We start from the raw sequence: 21,278 nt of genomic DNA, 5'->3' as shown, positions 1-21,278 counted from the left end.
AAATGGAAATACCTTGTTTGCATTTCAAGCAATACAAAAACCCTCAATTCATAACACAAATCAATGATTTGGGATGTTTTATGAATTTTTGGGTGATTTTTAGGTACATTTGGAAGGAAATAATTTTTCTTGGAGGATTGATAAAATTAAAAGAAATAAGAAATGTTGAAGGTTTAGTGAAGTTTTAAAATTAGAATTTGTAGTTAATAATTAATAGACGGATACCAACTGGAGTACAAAATGGCTCTTAAATTATCATGCCTCAGTGAATGTTTACAGAAATGGCTTTAACAGCAATTCTTCTCATTCTTATTCCGAAAAACGGTCCAATCGAACTCAACTTTAGTCAGTGGGTGAAACAAAACCACAAAGGGCGTGCGCTCTCGCAGGTTAGCCGGCTTCGAGATAGTCAGTAACACTGATTAATCAGTCCAAAGGGGTTTAGGACTCCAGGACTTTCGGTAAAGAAATGCCGGGCTCCAAGACAGAGAAATCGGGGCTCTAGGCTCAATTTAGCCACAATCAGCATTTTTACCCGTGCCGCAAGCGGCCAGTTTGGAATGAGGTTCTGAAGACCCCTTCCCCCTTTGAGGTAGTGCATGCTAACTCCGTGATGATAGTCAGTAGTGAGCCTGTTCCAGGCTCCCTAGTTTTCATCCCCACGCACTCTCCTTCGCGCGTCTCTCTAGGGGCCTGGAACAGGCTAGTCAGCGGTATCTAGGAGGAACAGGTTTCTGTTCGTAGAAAGCGAGAGCGGCTCAAAGTCGCGGTAGGTTATTGGTTTTCAGGCTCAAATCGCCAAAAAAAAATAAATAATAAGAAAGTTTAGCCTCAGCCCCAAAATTAGACGTTCTTAAAAAAAAATAGTGTATTTGCGTGGAAGAGATCGAAAGAATCTTGACTTCAATAAAACCTCCGATACCCTAATGTAAAAAAAAAAAACAGTTTTAATATTTTTTTTCCTTCTTGTGCTTCTATGCAGCACAGAAGCCTGGGGAGCATACAACCGTGAAAATTGACTAAAGAATTGGAAAAGTATCCCAATGAAAGACTTTGAACAATTTTTGAGTCAGTCGTTTCTCGTATATGCGTAATTCGCTTGCTGAGCCAGTGACATGTCTAGGTAGTTTTCCTCAAATCAGTCAGCTATATATGTGAAAATTCTTACATTTGTTGGGATGCGTGTCGTAAGCTACGGAGAAGAGTATTGCTAAACAGTGTCTCCAAATTTCAAAAAAGGAGGAAACATAAAACAATCCTGCTTTATGTTCAGCCCGTTAATGGACTTCTTAGGCTCAGTGAAATATTTTTGGCTTAGTTCAATATCAGCTAATGAAATTCTTTGGCTCAAAAATATCATGTGTTCCAAATCAGCGATTTGATATGATGCAATCTAACAGGAAACTACAATTCTATATACTCCCTTCTAAGGCTGATCGAAGAAGTTTCATTTGCGACAAACGAGTATCGTCACGCAACGGTTTTGAGTGTAGACTGCGTGACGACCCAAACGGCGGCTGCGTACTAACTGATCCTTGACAAGTTGGTCAAATATTATTTGTCTGTATTTCGTCGCCTTCGCCGTTGTGCTTTGATGAACTTCAAACACTACCAAGAAAAATTCATGGGAAAATGGCTGGTAAACGAGACAAGCTATCCGACAACAGCGAGCTTTCTTATTCTAGCCAGATCCTTTGCATATTGAACGATTTCAGGAAACAAGGAATCCTGTGTGATGTAACCATTACCGTCCAAGGAGACCGCTCGTTTCTCGCTCACCGCACTGTGCTCGCAGCTTCGAGCCGCTATTTTCGATCGTTGTTTACTTTCAATTCGCAGCCGAAGGCTAGTTTTGATCATGAAGTTCACTTGGAGTGGTTGTGTCCTGAAGCCATGGAGATCATTCTGGACTACGTTTACAGCGGGAAAATAAACCTGAGACAAGATAATGCCGAGGTCATTATGACTGCTGCAACCTATTTCTTCATCGAAGGCTTGCCTGAAGCTGTTATGCAATTCTTGCAAGAGCGATTAAACCTCGTGAACTGTTTTTCAGTGTTATCTCTGGCTGACAAACATTGCTTCCAGGGATTGAAGTCTTCGTGTACTCGCTTCATCAGTGCAAATTTTGTTCAGGCGTCAAACTCTCCAGCATTTCTAAGTTTACAGGAGAGTCTGTTGAAAGAGGTCATCTCAAGCGATAATCTCCTATCGGTGAGTGATGAAGACATGTTTCATACAATCGTGCGCTGGGTTAGCGACGACTTGAAGAACCGAGCCTGTTATTTCACGGATCTTTTCTCGTACATTCGATTGCAGGGTATGCCCAAAGACTTTCTCTTAAATACTGTAGCAAGTGAAGCGCTGGTTCAACAAAACACCACGTGCATTGCTCGTGTACAAGAGGCTCTCTGTTCGGCTGCCTTAGAGGACGAGGGGGAGATGCACTCAGGTCTTACTAACACATCACTTGTTGAGCATGCTAACGCTATAGTCATATGCGGAGGGACTAGTAGCAAATACGTTGTCGAGAATCTTAAACACGTCGCCTGCTACGTGCCTTCAGTGAATAAATGGTTTGACTTACAAGTTATGCCTTATGGACAGAAAGGTCATTCATCAGCGGTGTGCAACAATGTGCTCTACAGCATGGGAAACCATTCTGTTTTCAACCAGGAAAGCAGTCGGGTGGTGCAGTGCTACGATCCGGGTAACAATACCTGGATGCCGCGATCATTCATGCCGGTAGGACGCTGCTTTGCTGGTGCAGTCACCTTCCAAGGGCAGGTGTATGTATTAGGAGGATACCTTTACAAGGATGACCGCCAGAGGGTCTCGGCTGAGATAAGTAGGTACAATCCAGCGGTAGACAAGTGGTACGCTGTTACGTCCATGAACTGTGCTCGAGAAGGCTTGTGCGCATGTGTACTAGAAGAAAATATTTACGCCATCGGTGGATGCGATCCGGATGGTAATTATTTAACCACTGTAGAACAATACGAGCCGCTACTCGATCGCTGGAACAAAGTATCTCCCCTGCTCAAAAAGCGCGCTTTTGCCTCTGCTGCAGTTGTAAACAGTCAGATACTGGTGATCGGGGGACGAGAGAGTAAGCAGGACTCTGGAATTCTTAGCTGTTGTGAGATGCTTGATCCTGTCACTGGCCAGTGGACTCTTCAGCCTGGTCGACTCCACGCTGCACGCTGTGCTGCCGGAGTTTGCACGTTTGCTGGCAAAGTGTTTGTGTTTGGAGGTGAGGGTGAAGATGAAGCGCTGAACACTGTGGAGTGTTGGGATGATGAAAAACGTCAGTGGTCCATTGTAACACATCTGCCCTTCAGCGCTTCTCATGTGCAGGCTGAGGTTCTTTGTCTTCCAAAGACCTTGATGAAATCCTAAACTTTCGAATAAAGAGGTAAACAGCAACCTTTTCCTTGACTTAGAGGAACGCAGAGACGAAACGATTGCCAAGGAGTGTTTGCAGTTTGCCTCTTTAACACTTGACAAGGTAATTATTTTACAGTCCTAGCTTTAAAAACTTGAATCCGGTACATCGTAGCGGTGTGTTAATTGTTGTGGTTTTGCCAGTTCTGGTGTTTGTAATATTCAGATATATCGAATAGGGCATTGTTAGCAACGACTAAATTGTGCTCCAAAAATGTATCGCCTCTCCCGTTGCAGCCCTTAGGTCCTAAACCGATTCACACGCTATGAAGGATTGGTTAAGGGCCAAAGGACTTTACAAAGGTAACCTCCTGCCCAGTTCTCATTGTCTGACAAGTCCAAGGAGCTTGAACTCATCACACAATTTGTTTCCCCACATAGCGATTTCCGCCAAACTTCGAATACGATACCGACATTGGTGACGCTTCTTCAATTGTTTCTTTCTTAGAGGTGTCTGTTGTAGAGCCTGTTGCTTGGGGGACTGGGAGACCACCCCCTGTGTATTCGACATTAAATAAATTATCTTATCTTATCTATCACAGAGAGGTGTCTATCTTAGAGAGGAGTCTGTCCCAGAGAGGTGTCTGCCTTAGAGCGGTATCTGTCTGAGAGAAGCGTTTGTCTTAGAAGTGTGTTTTCCTATGTGGAGTGGTGTCTATCCTAAGTGTTTATCTCAGAGAAGTGTCTGTCTTAGAAGGATGTCTGTCTTACGGAGATGTCTGTCTCAGAAAGGTGTCTGTCTTAAAGACGTGTTTGTCTGAGAAAGGTGTGTCTTAGAGAGGGGTCTGTCTCAGAAAGGTGTCTGTCTTGAAGAGGTGTTTATCTGAGAAAAACGTCTGTCTTAGAGAGGGGTCTGTCTCAGAAAGGTGTCTGTCTTAAAGAGGTGTTTGTCTCAGAAAGGTGTCTGTCTTAAAGAGGTGTTTGTCTAAGAAAGGTGTCTGTCTCAGAAAGGTGTCTGTCAAGAGGTGTTTGTCTAAGGAAGGTGTCTGTATCAGAAAGGTGCCTGTCTTAAAGAGGTGTTTGTCGTAGAGAGGTGTCTGTCTTAAAGAGGTGTTTGGCTCAGAGAGGTGCCTGTCTTAAAGAGGTGTCTGTATTAGAGAAGTGTCTGTCTCAGAGAGGTGTGTGTCTGAGAGAAGTGTCTCTCTTAGAGAGGTGTGTGTCTTAAGGAAGTGTCTGTCTTAAAGAGGTGTGTGTCTTAGAGAAGTGTCTGTCTTAGAGAGGTGTGTGTCTTAAAGAGATGTTTGTCTTAGAGAAGTCTCTTTATTAGAGAGGTGTGTCTTAGGTGTGTGGCTTAGAGAGGTGTGTCTTGAAGAGTTGTGTGTCTTAGAGAAGTGTCTGTATTAGTGAGGTGTGTGTCTTAAAGAGATGTGTGTCTTAGAGAAGTGTCTGTATTAGGGAGGTGTCTGTCTTAAAGAGATGTGTCTTAGAGAAGTGTCTGTTAGAGAGGTGTGTCTTAAAGAGATGTGTGTCTTAGAGAAGTGTCTGTATTACAGAGGTGTGTCTTAGGTGTGTGGCTTAGAGAGTTGTGTGTCTTAAAGAGTTGTGTGTCTTAGAGGTGTCTGTCTTAAGGGAGTGTGTGTCTTAGAGGTGTCTATCTTAGAGAGGTGTCTGTCTTGGAAAATTGTCTGTCTTAGAGAGGTGTCTGTCTTAAAGGAGTGTGTGTCTTAGAGGTGTCTATCTTAGAGAGGTGTCTGTATTAGAGGTGGGTGTTTTAGAGAAGTGTCTGTCTTTAAGGAGGGTGTGTCTTAGAGGTGTCTGTCTTAAAGGAGTGTCTGTCTTAGAGGTGTCTATCTTAGAGAGGTGTCCGTCTTAGAGAAGTGTTTTTCTCAGATTGTCTGTTTTAAGGGGGTGTCCTTTTCAGAGAGGTGTCTGTCTTAGAGACTTGTTTATCGTAGAGAGATGTCTGTCTTAGAGAGGTATCTGTCTGAGAGAAGTGTTTGTCTTAGAAGTTTGTTTTCCTATATGGAGTTGATGTCTGTCCCGAGGCTATCTCAGAGAAGTGTCTGACGTCTTAGGAAGGTGTTGGTCTTAGATTGTTTTAAAAGAGGTGGCATTTTACGAGAAGTATTTGTCTTAGAACGTCCTCTGTCTTAGATAGGTGTGTGTCCTAGAGTGGTGTCTGTATTAGAGAAGTGTCTGCCTCAGAGAGGTGTGTGTCTTAGAGAAGTATCACTCCTAGGTGTGTGTCTTAAAGAGGTGTGTGTAGAGACGTGTCTGTATTAGAGAGGTGTGTCTTAGGTGTGTGGCTTAGAGAGGTGTGTGTCTTAAGGAGTTTTGTGTCTTAGAGAAGTGTTTATCTTAGAGAGGTGTCTGTCTTGGAGAATTGTCTGTCTTAGAGGTGGGTGTCTTAGAGAGGTGGTGTCTGTCTTAGAGAAGTGTCTGTCTCAGAGAGGTATCTGTCTTAGAGGGGTGTGTGTCTTAGAGAGGTGTCTGTCGTAAGGAGGTGTCTATCTTAAAGAGGTGTCCGTCTTAGGGAAGTGCTTGTCTCAGATTGTCTGTTTTAAAGGGGTGTCCTTTTCAGAGAGGTGTCTGTCTTAGAGAGTTGTCTATCGTAGAGAGATGTCTGTCTTAGAGAGGTATCTGTCTGAGAGACGTGTTTGTCTTAGAAGTGTGTTTTCCTATATGGAATTGGTGTCTGTCCCGAGGCTATCTCAGACAAGTGTCTGTCTTTAAGGAGTGTGTGTCTTAAAGGAGTGTCTGTCTTAGAGAGGTGTCTGTCTTAAAGGAGTGTGTGTCTTAGAGGTGTCTATCTTAGAGAGGTGTCTGTATTAGAGGTGGGTGTTTTAGAGAAGTGTCTGTCTTAGAGAGGTGTCTGTCTTAAAGGAGTGTGTGTCTTAGAGGTGTCTATCTTAGAGAGGTGTCCGTCTTAGGGAAGTGTTTTTCTCAGATTGTCTGTTTTAAACGGGTGTCCTTTTTAGAGAGGTGTCTGTCTTAGAGAGTTGTCTATCGTAGAGAGATGTCTGTCTTAGAGAGGTATCTGTCTGAGAGACGTGTTTGTCTTAGAAGTGTGTTTTCCTATATGGAGTTGGTGTCTGTCTCGAGGCTATCTCAGAGAAGTGTCTGTCTTAGAAAGGTGTTGGTCTCTGATTGTTTTAAAAGAGGTGGCATTTTCAGAGAGGTATTTGTCTTATTTGGGTGTGTGTCCTAGAGTGGTGTCTGTCTTGGAGAGGTGTCTGTCTTAAAGAGGTGTCTGTCTTAGAGAGGCGCCTGATGCAACCGTCTTAAAGAGGGAGATCTGTCCAGGATAGAACGCTGCTAACAAAATTGTGACTTTTTTTCTGATTGTCCTCTGAACTCAGCAAATTTTACAAAATTAAGCCGCTTCGCAAAACATCTACGAGATAAGCAAATTTTACAAAGCCCGCAAAAATTGAAACTAGTATGAAAGTTATGAAAATTGACTAAATAAATAAAGCTTGGAGCGAGATGCAATCAAACAAGGATCGACGAGAACTGCAAATTTTAAGGAAAATGGAAAAATTATGAATGTTACGAAACTCTGCAACGAAAAGAACCTGGAAAAGTCGTAACTCAAATTAAAGAGACGTATTGTTGACCTTGCGAATATTTGGAAATTCAAAAAGCTGATATGTTGCGCAACAAGTTCGCTCTGGTGTCATTTTTTTTTTTTTTTTTTTTTCATTAAGAAGACAAAGAACTGAGAGAAATCGTGATAGATCACGAAAAAATCCATTGGCCTTTAATTTTCCGTGAGCGCGCAAAAATTGAAAGACTTGAATCTGCGTTCATTCCTCACAATAGGCGGACAGTCCGTCTTTGAAACGTGTCTGACGTGAAGAGGTATCCATGTTATGGGTGTGTCCGTCCTATCTGAGGGAGGTGAACGCCTAAAAGAGATTTCCCCCTTTCGAAGGGAGTCCGACTTAGAGGGGTACCATTATAGAGGTGCATTCTCTGGGGTGTTCGGCTACAGCTGCAATGGTACCATTGAGAATGTAAATAAGACAGAGATTTATATCTGTGTTTTCTTGTACTTGGCACAAATGAGGACTCATTCGATTCAACCGATTTTGTTGTCAATTTAATTGTGAACATATTTTGGTTCGGTTGACATTACAAATGAAAACTGCATGGAAACACGCCTAAAATAGTTTTGGGTATTTCATATTCGTTACGTTTTAAGGGTTTTCTATAAGGCGGAGCTTTCTCGTCACTTGGAAGTTCCCCTTCTTTGACCAACATGCTTTCTGTACAGAGAGAGTGGGTTTTAAGGGAATTGATTGTAGCCAAGATACCTTATCTCCAGGAGAAAGACAAGTTTCATTTATTAAAGCACAAATACTTGAAAAATGAAACTGAAGAATCTGGCTGCTAACTGAAACTGAATTAATGAGATAGTGGCCAGGTAACGAGGCACGACGTTGCGATGAACAAGACAAAGACAACTCGAGTATTTGTGCTTCAGCTGGTCATCTGAATCGGTGTCCCATTGCCAGTTTTTATTTTAGCTGTTTTCGTTTCATTTTTCTCCTCGATGTTCATACAGTAACTGGTGATGACAATCAAAATTTTACTAGTACTTATTTTCCTAACTCTCAATGCATAAGATTATATGAAACGGATGCAGACCCTGGCGAGTGTGAACATACGAGGCGCGCGAGAAACGCGCTCACCTCGCGCGCATTTCCCAACTTTTTGACACTGTGCGAGATCAAATTTTCCACTGGTCCTCAACTGTTTTCAACAAAAGCTCAAAAGGGCAAAAAAAACTGACAACAGTAACCTTTAGGTTTCTTCAACAAGATGCTACTTTTATGCATGGAAATTATAAATTTCGACAACGAGCTGATCATTTATTTACAGGTTTTGTCAGACAACAATTATACTTCAGGAAGACCACTACACGATATCTGAAATTAAAATGGCATTAAAAGTGCATTTAAGACGGAGTGGCTTGCGGCAGATTCGTGACATGTGGGTCTCAAGTGACTGAAATAGTCGGAAGCTGTTTGCTTCCTCAATATTCTACCCCATACGCAAGACAGCTGGTTCTTAAGCCTTCTTAAGCCGGCTCTTAAACTTTGTATATCATTTTAGTAAAAAGCCTTTGTTCGATTTAATATCCTTGAAAATTCAAGAGAGTCGTGAATAAAGAAGAAAAGCAAGGGGAGAGAATTCGCCAGTGGTCGGCCGTGATAATGAATCAGATATTTGTCTAAAATTAAAAAAATATCATATGAACTATATAACAGCGTATCGCCGCTGTTACCATTTATTGACTTTTTATTAGAGGTTTGATAATTTTTTCCCAATCTCTTTTGATTGTAGTCCTTAGTTTATATCAATATTGATGGAGTGATTATTAAGGTTTGTGCTTCATTCAACTATTGTCTCGAGTCTTGATAAACAAATGCTGTCCGGCTCCATAATTCAAAGAAAGAAAACCTTTAGAAATTAAAGAAGGCTTCTTTTCGCAGTCAAAAGGTTTTATTCGATCAAAAAAGGACAGGTTATCTGCTTTATACCGCTTAGAAATTAAATACAAATTACCGGTGGAAGTCACTTTATAATAGGCGGCCAATTTCATATGTATATGGAAAAATATCAATTACAAGCCAGTCATTAAATCACCATGACAGACTTTTAGTCGCGTGAAACAACAAGTTTGCCTTGACCATGTCATTATTATATTTGTGCTACAGGAAATTGAAAAGCTTTCAAAAGTCGGTATGTTGAAGTGTAAACCAAAACCAAAACAAAAGTCTCATGTTTTCGACTGATAAGTATCGGGTATCCGCAGTATTTTAAGCACTCGCCAAGAGTGAAAATCCTGACGCGAATATTACACATACACCAGTAAAACATTATTACTCCTTTTCGGCAAAAGTGTAGATCTTTGAAACGTTGCGAAAAGTTTTAACATTTTGAGAACTTTGTACTTTTTTTTTGTGCCAAAACGTTTTTCTTTATGTACTTACAAACACAGTAAAAACGTGAAAAAAGTAGTAGAAATTCTCGAAAACAGCTCCCAAGTTATATCGGTCGAAAACAGCTTATCTAAATTTGGTTTTTTCAAACTAATTACAACCAATTTGGAGTCTACCAGATTGCTAGATCCAAGCAGAATTAATTTTCTTCTTGGTTTTTGTATAATGTGTTTTCAAAGTGAAAAGACCACATGTGTAATTTTCACGGCTGCTGTGCCCTGCTCAAAATATATATTGGCCTTTTGGTATACATGTTTTGGTGCGCGATGCCAAGTTTTCGCATTGGAATTGCTTTCATTTTGCACGCCGTCTTTGAAAGATTTTCCCACTATCTATAAAGTAAACATTCAAACTGTTCATTTTATTCTGTTTTTATTGATTCAGATACACCGACAGACGCGGTAAATAAACCACAGCAGCATTTTACAATCAAATAGGCAATGGTCGCCGGATTTCTGTCACTGGCTCTCTTGAGGATGTGAATGCAATCTAGCTAATTTTGGAGGAAGGAAATATCACCCGTGTGATTCATTTTCGGGTTTTAAAAGCCTATTTCCTCGAATATTGGCTAATTTAATTGTTAAAACCGTTTTTGATGTGTATTTCTACGCCTTGAAGATAAACGTGACATCTGTTACGCTTTTATTGAAGGTGTTGTTTTGTTCTTAAAGAACGGAACAAAGCAGATAAAGCTCGCGATGTTATTGTCAATCCAACAATATCAACTTCCTTACAAATCGGCTTTGACTCGCATTTTAGTAGTTCAGCTATAAGGCTTTACTCCAATTCAACGGAGATTAAGGCTTATCGAGAGAGAAAAACAGGCAATTTTGAAGTACTCTCTTTTGAAAATACAACTCTTCTATTCATTTAGCCGCTATCGCTTGAAATTAGCATCTATTCAAATACTGATTCGGTATTTACAAATGCGATGACAAAATTTAAGGTGTTAACAAAACAGTAGTGAACAACATTTGCCCTAGAGGTTTTTGGAAGTTTTCCCTTTTCGATTTGCAGTCTTCAAAACGGCCCTAATGTGCGATAATGAAAACTAAAAGTGCATGTATTGTCTCTCTAGTAAGCAGTTATTTTCTGCAGTGGATCACATATGCGAACAGTGTCAATTAGTCCCCAGGCAAAATTAAAACTTTTAAAATTCACTGGCGTGTGTTAATTATGTGAAGCGAACACGCAGCTCTGTGAATTTTCGCGCTGGTCAAGGGCTGGTTTCCTCGTTAATACACAGTTTAAAAGTAGCTTGTCACCTTGATGTGTCGCGCGATATCATGTCTTTTGAAGTGATATTGCGATTTGATGTTAATCAAATAGTGGGTTTATCAAGCCATATGTACCATTCCCTCACAGCAATATCGTCTATTATGTTCTAGTGCTTTAAACAGTTCACTTGCCATGAAAGAACCTTGTTAGTTTTATACAAGCTGTGAATTTCCCCTGTGACATATTTATTTTTTTTAATTTTTAGGTACCAAAGTACCGCGGTTGCCCGATACTGAGTAATCCTTTTCCTCAAATGGAGAAATTAAGTCACAAAGATACATTTTTAAGGCAATAATCGAGTAACATTTATGAATAGGGCTGACATTTTATTGAATTCAGGACGGACTCTAGATCCTCTCCTGATTGATAATTTAATCAACCGATACCCCGTTGTGAAAATTTGCTCCCTGTAGATACACTCTTGTAAATTTGAAGCTTCAGGATCGAGCATGCTACGAAATACGAACGAACTCTAACCTGAAATGTACTATCATAAGGACCCTACTTTTCCATTAGCTTTAAACTTGAGAAAAATATGCCCAATATTACACGTAATATAGCTCACATTCGTCTTAAAAAGGAAAAATATTCAGAATAATGAGTACCGTATTGTATTTCAACTTTCTTCATTTTACTATGAATGTAGTTTAATATCGTCAACAAAGGTGTTTTCTCACGGTGGTTCAAGCGTTGTGAGGTGACTTAGTTCAAACTTCTTGTTTTCTCGACTTCGGAAACAAGCACGTTTTACTAAGGAACTTATTTCAGCCTATTATCCTTTAAAAAGTTAAGTACATTCGGCTTCACCTGAAAAAAGAGTGTAAAAAAGTGTCGGAATAGAACAGATGAATAATTTGTGACTTTAAGTACAAACAAATTCGATACTTTTGAGATTAAATAGATCGACCCTTTGCCCACTGCGGTCGCTTCAATTTGCTCAAAATGACATCATTTTATGCGGCAAATGAGTTTTGAGTCGAAGCTCGTAAAACTGACCATTTCCTCGATGTAATATAAAATTTTTTGCTGAGCGTTTACCTACACGATGTCTCTAGATTATCTTATTAAATTTGTCTCTTTCATATTTGTAGTTATCATTATTCACTGGCTATGAAGGATAATAACTGCAGCTCAGAGTTGAATCTTCCGCGAGATAATTTTCTCTAGATCAACAAAGATGATCTCTTACAACAGATTAATTCTTAATATAGTTTTACTCGTGTTCCAGTGATAACTAAAGTGATTGTCAAGCGTAATTTCACGAAGTGGGATTCCGTGAAGGTGGTCGCTTAAGCTGGAGCAATTGCCTATTAAGGGGGCGTGAGTTAAGCTGTTCCAGGGGTCCAGATAGTGGCGAGCGGCGCAGAGTAAATTGCAGTGCGTGCGAATAAAAATAAGCAAGGAGCGGGGAAAAACAAGAAGAGAATAGGAGAGTCGTTTTCGTGGAGTGTCGTAATTTCACATTTGCTCTAGGTTTGACTTACCAAGCGCTTCCATTGATTAATAAAACTCACCACCGATTTTTTTTTCAATCAATCAGTAAAACCAAGACCAACCGCCATTTGCTCGCACGCTTTGTCCTGTGCGTGCATGACTTCACTTACTCGTGTTTAATCGAGTTCTAATTGGCTCACACAGTGTTGTTGGCGGAGTTTGTGTAATTGGCCGCAGATATTATTGGTTTTTGTATGGGGGTACAGTAATCAATTGAAAACTAATTACTCGAACCAATGACTGACTGCAGTTATTAACCTGGTTAATTCCTCGTTGATCTCACCCCAAGTTGGTGTTCGTTCTATTCAAACAGTTGTGTTTGGAAGATTTCAATTCATCACCGAAACAACATCTCAGGCTACTGATTTATAACTAGACTGGTTTTCAGTGATTCCACTAAACCACGAAGCCAGACGGTCTTCTACATTGCTACCTTGTAGAAGTTTCCATCGCGGAAAACCGATTTCATTATCCAACTATTTTTTTGCCGAATTTTCCCTTGTTCCTGGATTACATGTTTCTGTCTTCTTTGTGGAATAAAAAAGTTCTATAGTTTGTGTCGCGATGTTGTGAACGCCGTGCCCATGCCCATTCGGCATGTGGATGATTCACTATCAAAGATTTCGATACACATTATTCCAGTAAGAGGCTGTTTCCTCTTACATCCTCTACAGTAACCGGCCACCTCTCGATAGCTTTTGATGGGTTGTTTCTTTGTTTGTTTGTTGCCGGCTTGGGCGTCCATGCTTCATGAAACTGGATTCCATTTCCTATGTTGACGTCATCAGGGTGAACTCGTATACATATAGGTACAGTGGAACCTCGATTTTACGATTTGGGAAGGGGACAGCAAAATCATATCGTTAAATCGGGATATCGTTGTAAACGAACTCCCGATTTATAAATATCTTTTGCCGGGACACAGAATGTTGATCGTTAAATCGGGAATATGATATCGTTAGATCGACGATCGTAAAATCGGGGTTCCACTGTAGCTTCCTTAACCCTACGGATGTATCAGTGGGACAGTGGGACTGGACCATTTTATAAACGTTACCTCGTTGCGAAGGGGGTAGTGACGTGGTCCCAGGGACGTTCTCTGCATGAAATTAATGACGGAGGTTTGCTTACGATCGAGTCCTATATCCTTGACGTTCTTCTTGATTATTTCCTGTATAGATCTCCTTGTTGCCCCATTTTTGAATATGCCGCAATATCATGGAATTCAGTACACTAGCCCATCTTGTTCAGTGCGATCACACCAAGAGTTGAAGAGCACACCCATTTAAGTTGTTTCAAAGCAAAATATTTGGAATTTTAAAGGTCGTGTGAACTCGGGCTCTCTAAGAACGTGGTAGGGACATTCGTTTTCCTGAAGATCACCTGGGCTGTGTTTGGTTATTTTTGTCGTTTCATTTGTACAAGAACCGAAATTCCCCTAAAAACAAACATGTTTTCATGAACAATTATGCTTGTTACGAATGTTTGTTGTACCTGAAGATCACGAGGGACTTTGTTGGTTATTTTTGTCGTTGCATGTGCAATGTATAAGAACAAATTCAAATCGCGAAAAACAAACATGTTTTCATGAGCACTGATTCTTGGCAATTTGCCGAACGTATGGACAAGTAATCCTCGAGGGAAGGTGCCTTTGAGAAATTAAACAGGATAGCTGTCCTTTAAATCACATTCGCTAAACCACAGTCGGAGGTTACTTCAGACATCCTTAAACTCCACCACCCTAAATAGCCTCAAACTTCCACGCACGAGATTTTTCAAATTTCTGTAAGCATTACCAGATTAATGGCGTATTATTGTGTTTCTGAGGGTTAAAAGTTTTCCTGTTCGAATTGTAGATCCGATTATTCAGCAATTAATTCACTTAAAAGGAAGTACACACACCCGTTATCGCGAATTTCCACGGTAATCGACTTAAAATTTTCCCACCCAATATATTACTCAGGGTCGTCCAACAGTTCATTTTGGTGGAAATCTGTTCGGAAAGACTTAATCGCCGCAGATATTCGGATTTAGACGTTAAGAAAATCTGCAGTTTTCTTCGCCAAGATTTGATTGTCAGCTCAAAATTTCGTAACACTGCAAAATTAATTCCTTTCGTTTTTGACGCGGAAGATATGACGGTAAAAATTAATGTGAAGTAACTGGTCAACTAGCATTTTTGTAAAGCCAACAACAGTTTGTAAATTCCGGGAATCAAATGTTGGTTTCGAAAAGTTTCTGCCATTTTAAATTTCAGCCCAGTAAAGCATCCGCGAACAGACTCTATATGCATGTTACACATATATTCAAATCAAACTGTATTAGCTTATACAAATCTGCCTTTAAATGGGAACAAAACGGTTTGGGAACAAAGAAGATAACATTTCAACGGTTTTTCTCGAATGTTCTTTTGTGGTTCCCCTTAACCTATTACTGATAAACCAGCTTAGTAATGAACAAAAACCAAATTCTGACTTTAGCGGAAATAGTTTCAGACTTGTCGCATTATGTTAAGATGTAAACAAGGTGGACAAATCTTGAGGAGATCTATTTTGAAGAGGGTAAACGAATCTAAAGGAAAAGCTATAGTTTTACTTCAAGAATAGCGCAACCCTCCCGTCAACCTGATAATAGAGTACATTTTTTTTATTCTTATACGGTCGAAATTAAAGTTTGCTTAAATCTGGTTTGGTTTTGCGTTTCGATGATGTTTTCGGTTTCACAAACTGGCCACGCGCGCATCCTAATCTGGGTAAGAGCGCCGTTTTTTCACGCCCCATCCGAATCAAAAACCATAACCACGATAATCTTGTTGTAGTACACGCGACGAGTTTCGCGATTAGTGAGCAAAATCGACTGAAAATCGCCCTTCTTTCAATCGCATAATACAGTAAATTTTGTATCTATAAAGCCTCCACTGAAATTGAATAGGGGTGTGCTTAAATTTGATGTGGTTGGTTTTGCGTTTCGATGATGTTTTCGGTTTCAAAAGCTAGGCACGTGCCCAAAGTTAATCCTGGAATAGACTGACAGACGTGCCGTTTTGCAAGCCAACAAACGAAACCCAAACCATAATCAGGATAATCTCGTTGCCGTCAGTACACACGACGCTTTTACCTTCACTTGTCACCGGTTTCGTGGTTGCAACGGTTATTGCGCATATCCGGCCACTGCCGACCACTTATGCTTTGGTTTTACGAAAGCCATAAGTCAAGAAATACTACAGGAAACCTGTGCGTGTTTCAAACCAGAGAAGAAGTTATTGTTAGAACGAAAACTGACTGGTGGTGGAGACATTCGTCCTTATCTCTGTGCCCTTCTGTTTAGTAAATGTTTCAAGTACAAAGACGTCGGAGTCTAATTTGAGGTGCTGAGGCTAACCGCGAAGTTTGGGGCTGAACGTTCTTACATATATCTTTTAAGTTCTTAAGATCTTCTTAAGTTACCTGTTTTAGTATTTCCATAACTCAATACGCACGTGAGTGTATATGAGCATGAAAAACACAGTGTTGTATATTTAGGTTACATGGTGACGTATTTCAGTAAATCAATATGGGCGTGACCCAAATCCTATACTTTAACAACTTTGTGATGAGACCGTGCAGTTTAAAAATATATCCGGAAAACCTGTGTGTACCTGATGATATTCTAGACATTCTAGCATTCGGACCTCTTACGAGACTATACAATTTACTCAGAGCAAACTCTCACCTTCCTAAAAAAAACAAGAATAAAATAAAAAACTCTCACCCGCCCGAACAAGTGGACATAATAAAGAGGTTCTTACTGCCTTGGTATGCTCTCAAAATTTTGGCCCCTAGCGGCTTCAACGTTCTTATAGACAAGAAAGTGTGTAAATTATCCCAAACTGCCAGTAGTGTTTCTAATAATTGTGTGGAAACAGCACAAAATGTGTTGTATTTTCTTTCACAAAATTAACGCTGTACTAACTATTACTGTGTCATGGCTAAACTGACGGATTACAACGAATCAGAGTGCTAAAATACTAGCTTGCAGAACTTTTCTGACACGTTACAGAGATGGATTTGATTTTTGCACCCTTTGTGAAGCAAGTACATTGTATTGGAATTTGTAGGGAATTAAAAAAAATTAATAACAGGATTTTCCAGCTTCTTGCGATCCTAATAACAATTCGCAAAATTCTTTGGTCAACGACGTATACTGACACTTTGAAAGATAGACTTCTCAAAATCCTTTTTTGCAAAGTCCAGCTCAATTTCACGATTTCGTGGCAATCACAGTTGGCACGAAACGAACGAACGTACCGAGCTACCGAAGTACATAAAGGCTGCACAATGCAATACGCTGCATAAACACAGTGCTTTGTAAGAAGTTAACCTTTGCTCCAAAAATGGAATCCAAATATGTCTTTGGGAGGTTAATTTAACTCTGCGTTTGACTCCAAATCTCGGGGCAAAAAAACTCAATTCCTCCATTTTCTGCAGTTATGATAACTCCACCGTTAGGGGTTAACTCCACTGAGATCAGAAGCTGTTTCACTCTTTCAAAATTTCTGTGTACATATATAATGGTGGCGCATGGTAAATGCGAGACTTTCCAAATCGGCAAAACTAGCAATTTCTCCAAGAGCCTGAGTCCTTTTAAGCCTCGCATACAAAAGGAATCGGCGAGACTCCAAAAAAAAAACTAAACTGCGCGGACTACGAATTCACAGTGACCACCTTAATTTGTTTGAGACCGGGTCTCAAACCATCCTATCTTGTCTTCCACTGTGAATTTCAAACTAATAGGACAGCTCCGATAAAAATTCAAACAGTTCCCCGGAGACGTTTTTGTGTAAACGATAAGCGCCTTATTTTTACTGATGCTATTACAGGACTAACCAAATTAACTTTAATACCTGCGTGATGATCCATTTTTTTAAATTTTCTTATTATTAATTTTTTTTATTTTCTGAGCATGTATTTATTTGCTCCTGGTTCAGTTTTCGTTCCACTACAATATTCTGTTATAAGAAAAATGAAGTATCAATCATACATACATACACCCAACTTTATTTTAAAACCACGCTGACCGCAAACAACTTCAAGCTTGTTTTCATATGGGGCGGGTACAAACAAACGGGTACAGATATTGCAAATGAACTCATTAAATTACGCCACAAAGGGATAGACTACTGTATTAAAATACAGTAAAATAACTTAACGTTACATGGAATAGTTTTGAGAAGAGCATTGCCTTGCATCAGCTGAGCTATCTCCCTGTGGAATTCGGCTCCGAGCGATTTAGCAAGCTTAGTCTCTCTTTTCAAATTATACCAGGGCATAGGACCACTATATCGAAAACTACATTAAATGAAATTTGTTTCAGGCTTTAGAAGTGCAAAGTCTGTCTCAATGTCCCCGAGTTCGTATTTTTTCTCACAGGTACGGCGCATATCGACTGTTGACAATTTTATACATTAAAATCGATTTTGCTCTCAAATGCCTTGATTTAAGGGTCGACCATTGTAGTTCATTTACAAAATGTACCCGTGGGACAAAGAGCTACATCAGACCCCGACGGAAATCAAAGGCTGTAATTCTGGTCATTGAAGGAACCGGCCCGAGTCAGGAAGGCTGATTGGCTGAGCACGAGACCTGGTTTCTTGTACCACTCCCTTGTTGACAGGCACCTCCGCACCAGGCCCCGGTTGTTCAAAGAGCGGATAAAATGTACCCCAACCAATACATTTTATCCGCCGGATAGCGATTTATCCCCGGGGTAAAGTTATCCGCTCTGTGAGCAACCGGGACTAGTTGTATCATGAAAACCGCCGTGTTGGCTGAATCAATTCTTCGGGGTGAAAATCGTTTATTTCACTTTTCCAGTTGCATGCTGATGACACAAGACAAAGAAGCTGAGCGAGTCGTTACGCCGTTAGAAAAGGAAATTAAAATTTATGATCATGTCCGATGATCAGCTTCGTCGCTAAACAGTGGAAAGAAAATTAACATTGCGTGCTAAGAAAAACAAAAAGAACAAAACAGTAGTGGAAAAGGCATTTACCCGTTCCGTCCGTTTTGGGACCATAAGCGTACGGTTTACTCCGGCCGGGAAAAATGGTTATTAGAGCTACTTATACCGCTACAGCACACAGATGAAACCTCAGGCTATAGTTAGTTAGGAAACAGCAACTGTCTCCTGCTCGCCCAGTTCCCGCAAGAATCACAGCTACAAATGAGTATTCCTTTTTTTAACGAGGAAAGGTCTTTAGTTCGTTCGGCAGTCGTTCACGCACATTCAGTCCCGGACTTGATGAGGCACTCGGAGCATCACAAACGAAATGCATTCCACTTGATATGGCGGGAACATGTCACGTACCTTGACAGTGCTGAAACTTTGCTGGCTGAATCAATTCTGGCCGCCGCAAGATTTGTTTTACGCAAAATAAAACTGGCTGGTTTCACCATAGCGTGCCAGTGCGCCGATTTTTTTACTATCAATTTAAGACTGTAAAAAGAAGAAGAGGAAGAAGAAGAAGAAGAAGAAGAATGAAAAATGCTTTTCCTAAAAGCTTACCAGTAAACATTAAACTTAACAGTTGACTGACAAAATATCGCCTCCTCAAATCTTATATTTCTAAAGTGTACCATAGATTTCGTTATGTCGAAACGCCGCCCGACCAACTGGTGACAATGACTTCCCGTGAACAATATCTTACATCAATGCTAAGGAAATGGCAAAAACACAAATTATATAATACGAAAAAATCAAATTTGACTAATACCTATTAAGTCTACCGTTGATGATTTAGAAACTTATAAAGGGTGCAAAGTTCCGTATATCTACAGCCAAAAGAAAGCCTGATACTTTTGCTAACTATATTTAACTCCTTGCAATTTTATAAGGTTAAGTCACTTCAACATTTTATTCTTTATTTGCAATCGAAGATAGCTTATCGGAGAAGATTCTTCTCCTGGTGGTAAGTTATGCTCGGAAAAATTTTCCATAATTTCCTTGTCGAAGTCGGAAACATTAATGTTTTTAATTTCGTTTCGATACGCGATAAATGGTAACTATTTTCGCTTATGCCCGTCTTTCACGAAATACAGCGACAACCCGCCTCAATTCTGCCTTGTTTTCTCTATTCAATTACAAAAGTAGGGGGAAGAAAGCAAAGCAAGATTTAAATTAATTACAAAAGCCAGACAGAAAGTTTGAATTTTAAATTTGCCTGCCATCTAATATTTCTGTTATCAGTGGATTTTTCGCAGTATACTGATTGAGCGATAACACCTTGATTAATAGTTTTTTCGCAGATAGGAAAAGCTTTAAAAGAAGCTATCGGAAGTCCTCCTTCCCACATCAATCCATTTTTATACGAAAAGTAAAAAATTCGTTAAAAGCTAGGCGCTAAAAGATGTTAAAAGGCTATTATTATTACAAAACAGAACGGAAAAACCGCGATAAACAAACACAAAATTTCTTGCACGCTTCGGTGGTGAGTTATTTGAAGAAATTCTGCGAAAAATAATTTTCAAGACGTGCCCTCGAAAGCAAACAGAATTCGCGAAGAATAATTAAAAACTCATTTGGCTTGAAGTTTGTGTTTGCGAAATTTGGCCCATGAGTACAGGTGTAGGAAATACGTATTCGGACGTTATCTTGATTAAGATAGCACGATTCGTGCGAATCTTCAGGATATCGTGGCAAAAATCTCATTTAGTTACCGCGCGCGTATTGGCGCGTCTTTCGCGCGCTTTATTGACAAAACGTCAAGCTAGTTTTCAATTCGATGACGATGGCGGTAGAGATAAGCTTGTAATGGGCAAGTGTCGAGAGCGGTTCCGAACTGACATTCATGGTTTTTTATAGTCGCTATCGAAGCTTATGTACAGGAGATGAAAGTGTAGACTTCAAAAAGCTACAAAATACGAAAATTTTATCTCTCTATCTGTCCATCAACCTACAATATAGCAAGTGTAATTTTCTGCCTGTGGAAAATAACACAAAAACGCGTTTTTGCTGCGAGGATTTCGAAAAATAAAGGAAATCAAATTATCATTTTTTTTAGTCGTGTCATTACAAATACAAATCTCTGTTCTTGATATTCCCTTCCATCTCGAAGCTACAGAAGAATAAACTTTCCCAGCTTAAACCCTTGCTTGAATCTTGATCAATCTAATCATTTTATCGCTTGTGCGTGAACATTTTGTAATATTTGTTAGTTAAAAAATGGAATTGTACTGTTACTTTCGTGCTATCGCTCCGATAACCGATAGATCTAAGCGAGTTATTCTGTCAAAGCAGTCGCTGATCGTGTCTTTATTGATTCGTCTTCTACAAAATTTAACATGTAACATAGAACTAAACAATCGTTGTCACAGACCACTGTAAAATTTTCTTTATCTATTTTTTGCCTTTTGCTCGAACTCCATGTCTGTTATTTGTCCCAAGCGAAAAAAATTTCGATAGCTAACCAAGTAGATGTCAACCCCCAAAATTACTCCTTTGTCGCCAATAAAATAAAGTAGATTGGGTTGTGTAAATAATGTTTATAGATGGAAAGTTATCTTATTTTTCCTTTACCCACAAACACATCGCATCTTACAGTTCGTTGGTTTCTGTTAAAAATTTCATGATTGCGCTCAACCTGTGTCAATTTGAACTCTTTGCGTGCAAAAATTCCAATCATTTGACAGCAAAAAGCAATCCAGTGGAAGCAATTTATGCTGTTCGGTATCGACTCCATTTTACTGAAGCAATTCGGTCCCTGTTAGAAGCCTCGTCAAGGAAAAACGTGGCCTAAAGCAAACGAGAATATTTTTTTGCCGTTGTAAATAATTTATTTTTGGCTTCGATCGGTGAAACGCGTTTCAGAGATTGACAGAAATTCACCCGTTCTTATGAATGAGCTCACTTGTCCCCCTATCCGAGCACCTAAAAGTCAGCGAAAAACCTTTATATTCGAGAATACATGACTCGGAAACGATGTCTCCCCGATGTTATTTTTTCTGCTTTGACCGCACCTATTTACCTCGCCAAAACTTGCTGTGGCTACACTTCAAATGCCGACTTGAAGTCTGACGAGATGCCCTGGAGTTTGCCCTTTGCTAAAGTAAGCTTTATAGTCTGTCTTTTGTGCACGAA

At 39.9% G+C, this 21,278-nt stretch overlaps 1 protein-coding gene across 2 annotated transcripts; it reads left to right on the top strand.

Annotated features, from left to right (window-relative positions):
* Positions 1 to 1,253: 1,253 nt before the first annotated feature.
* LOC146485768 (kelch-like protein 7) lies at positions 1,254 to 15,949 on the top strand. Of its 2 annotated transcripts, none has more exons than XM_085103134.1 (2): positions 1,254 to 3,508; positions 8,269 to 10,869. In XM_085103134.1, exon 1 carries the CDS (start codon positions 1,633 to 1,635, stop codon positions 3,397 to 3,399), a length of 1,767 nt encoding a protein of 588 aa, XP_084959260.1. In that variant the 5' UTR covers positions 1,254 to 1,632; the 3' UTR covers positions 3,400 to 3,508; positions 8,269 to 10,869. The 2 variants fall into 2 exon arrangements, with proteins under 2 accessions (XP_084959260.1, XP_084959259.1); XM_085103133.1 differs by lacking the exon at positions 8,269 to 10,869 and adding an exon at positions 10,876 to 15,949 and having other exon boundaries at positions 1,255 to 3,508.
* The last annotated feature ends 5,329 nt before the right edge of the window (positions 15,950 to 21,278 follow it).

Source organism: Pavona decussata, unplaced genomic scaffold (assembly GCF_977016875.1).
Source record: "Pavona decussata unplaced genomic scaffold, jaPavDecu1.1 SCAFFOLD_25, whole genome shotgun sequence".
Taxonomy (NCBI): Eukaryota; Metazoa; Cnidaria; class Anthozoa; order Scleractinia; family Agariciidae; genus Pavona; species Pavona decussata.
The sequence above is the reverse complement of the archived record's forward strand: the minus strand, read 5'-3'. Positions and strand labels throughout refer to the sequence as shown.

Bases quoted from the DNA above. Each gene is read 5' to 3' on its own strand.
- LOC146485768 (XM_085103133.1), top strand. From the start codon at position 1,633: ATGGCTGGTAAACGAGACAAGCTATCCGACAACAGCGAGCTTTCTTAT.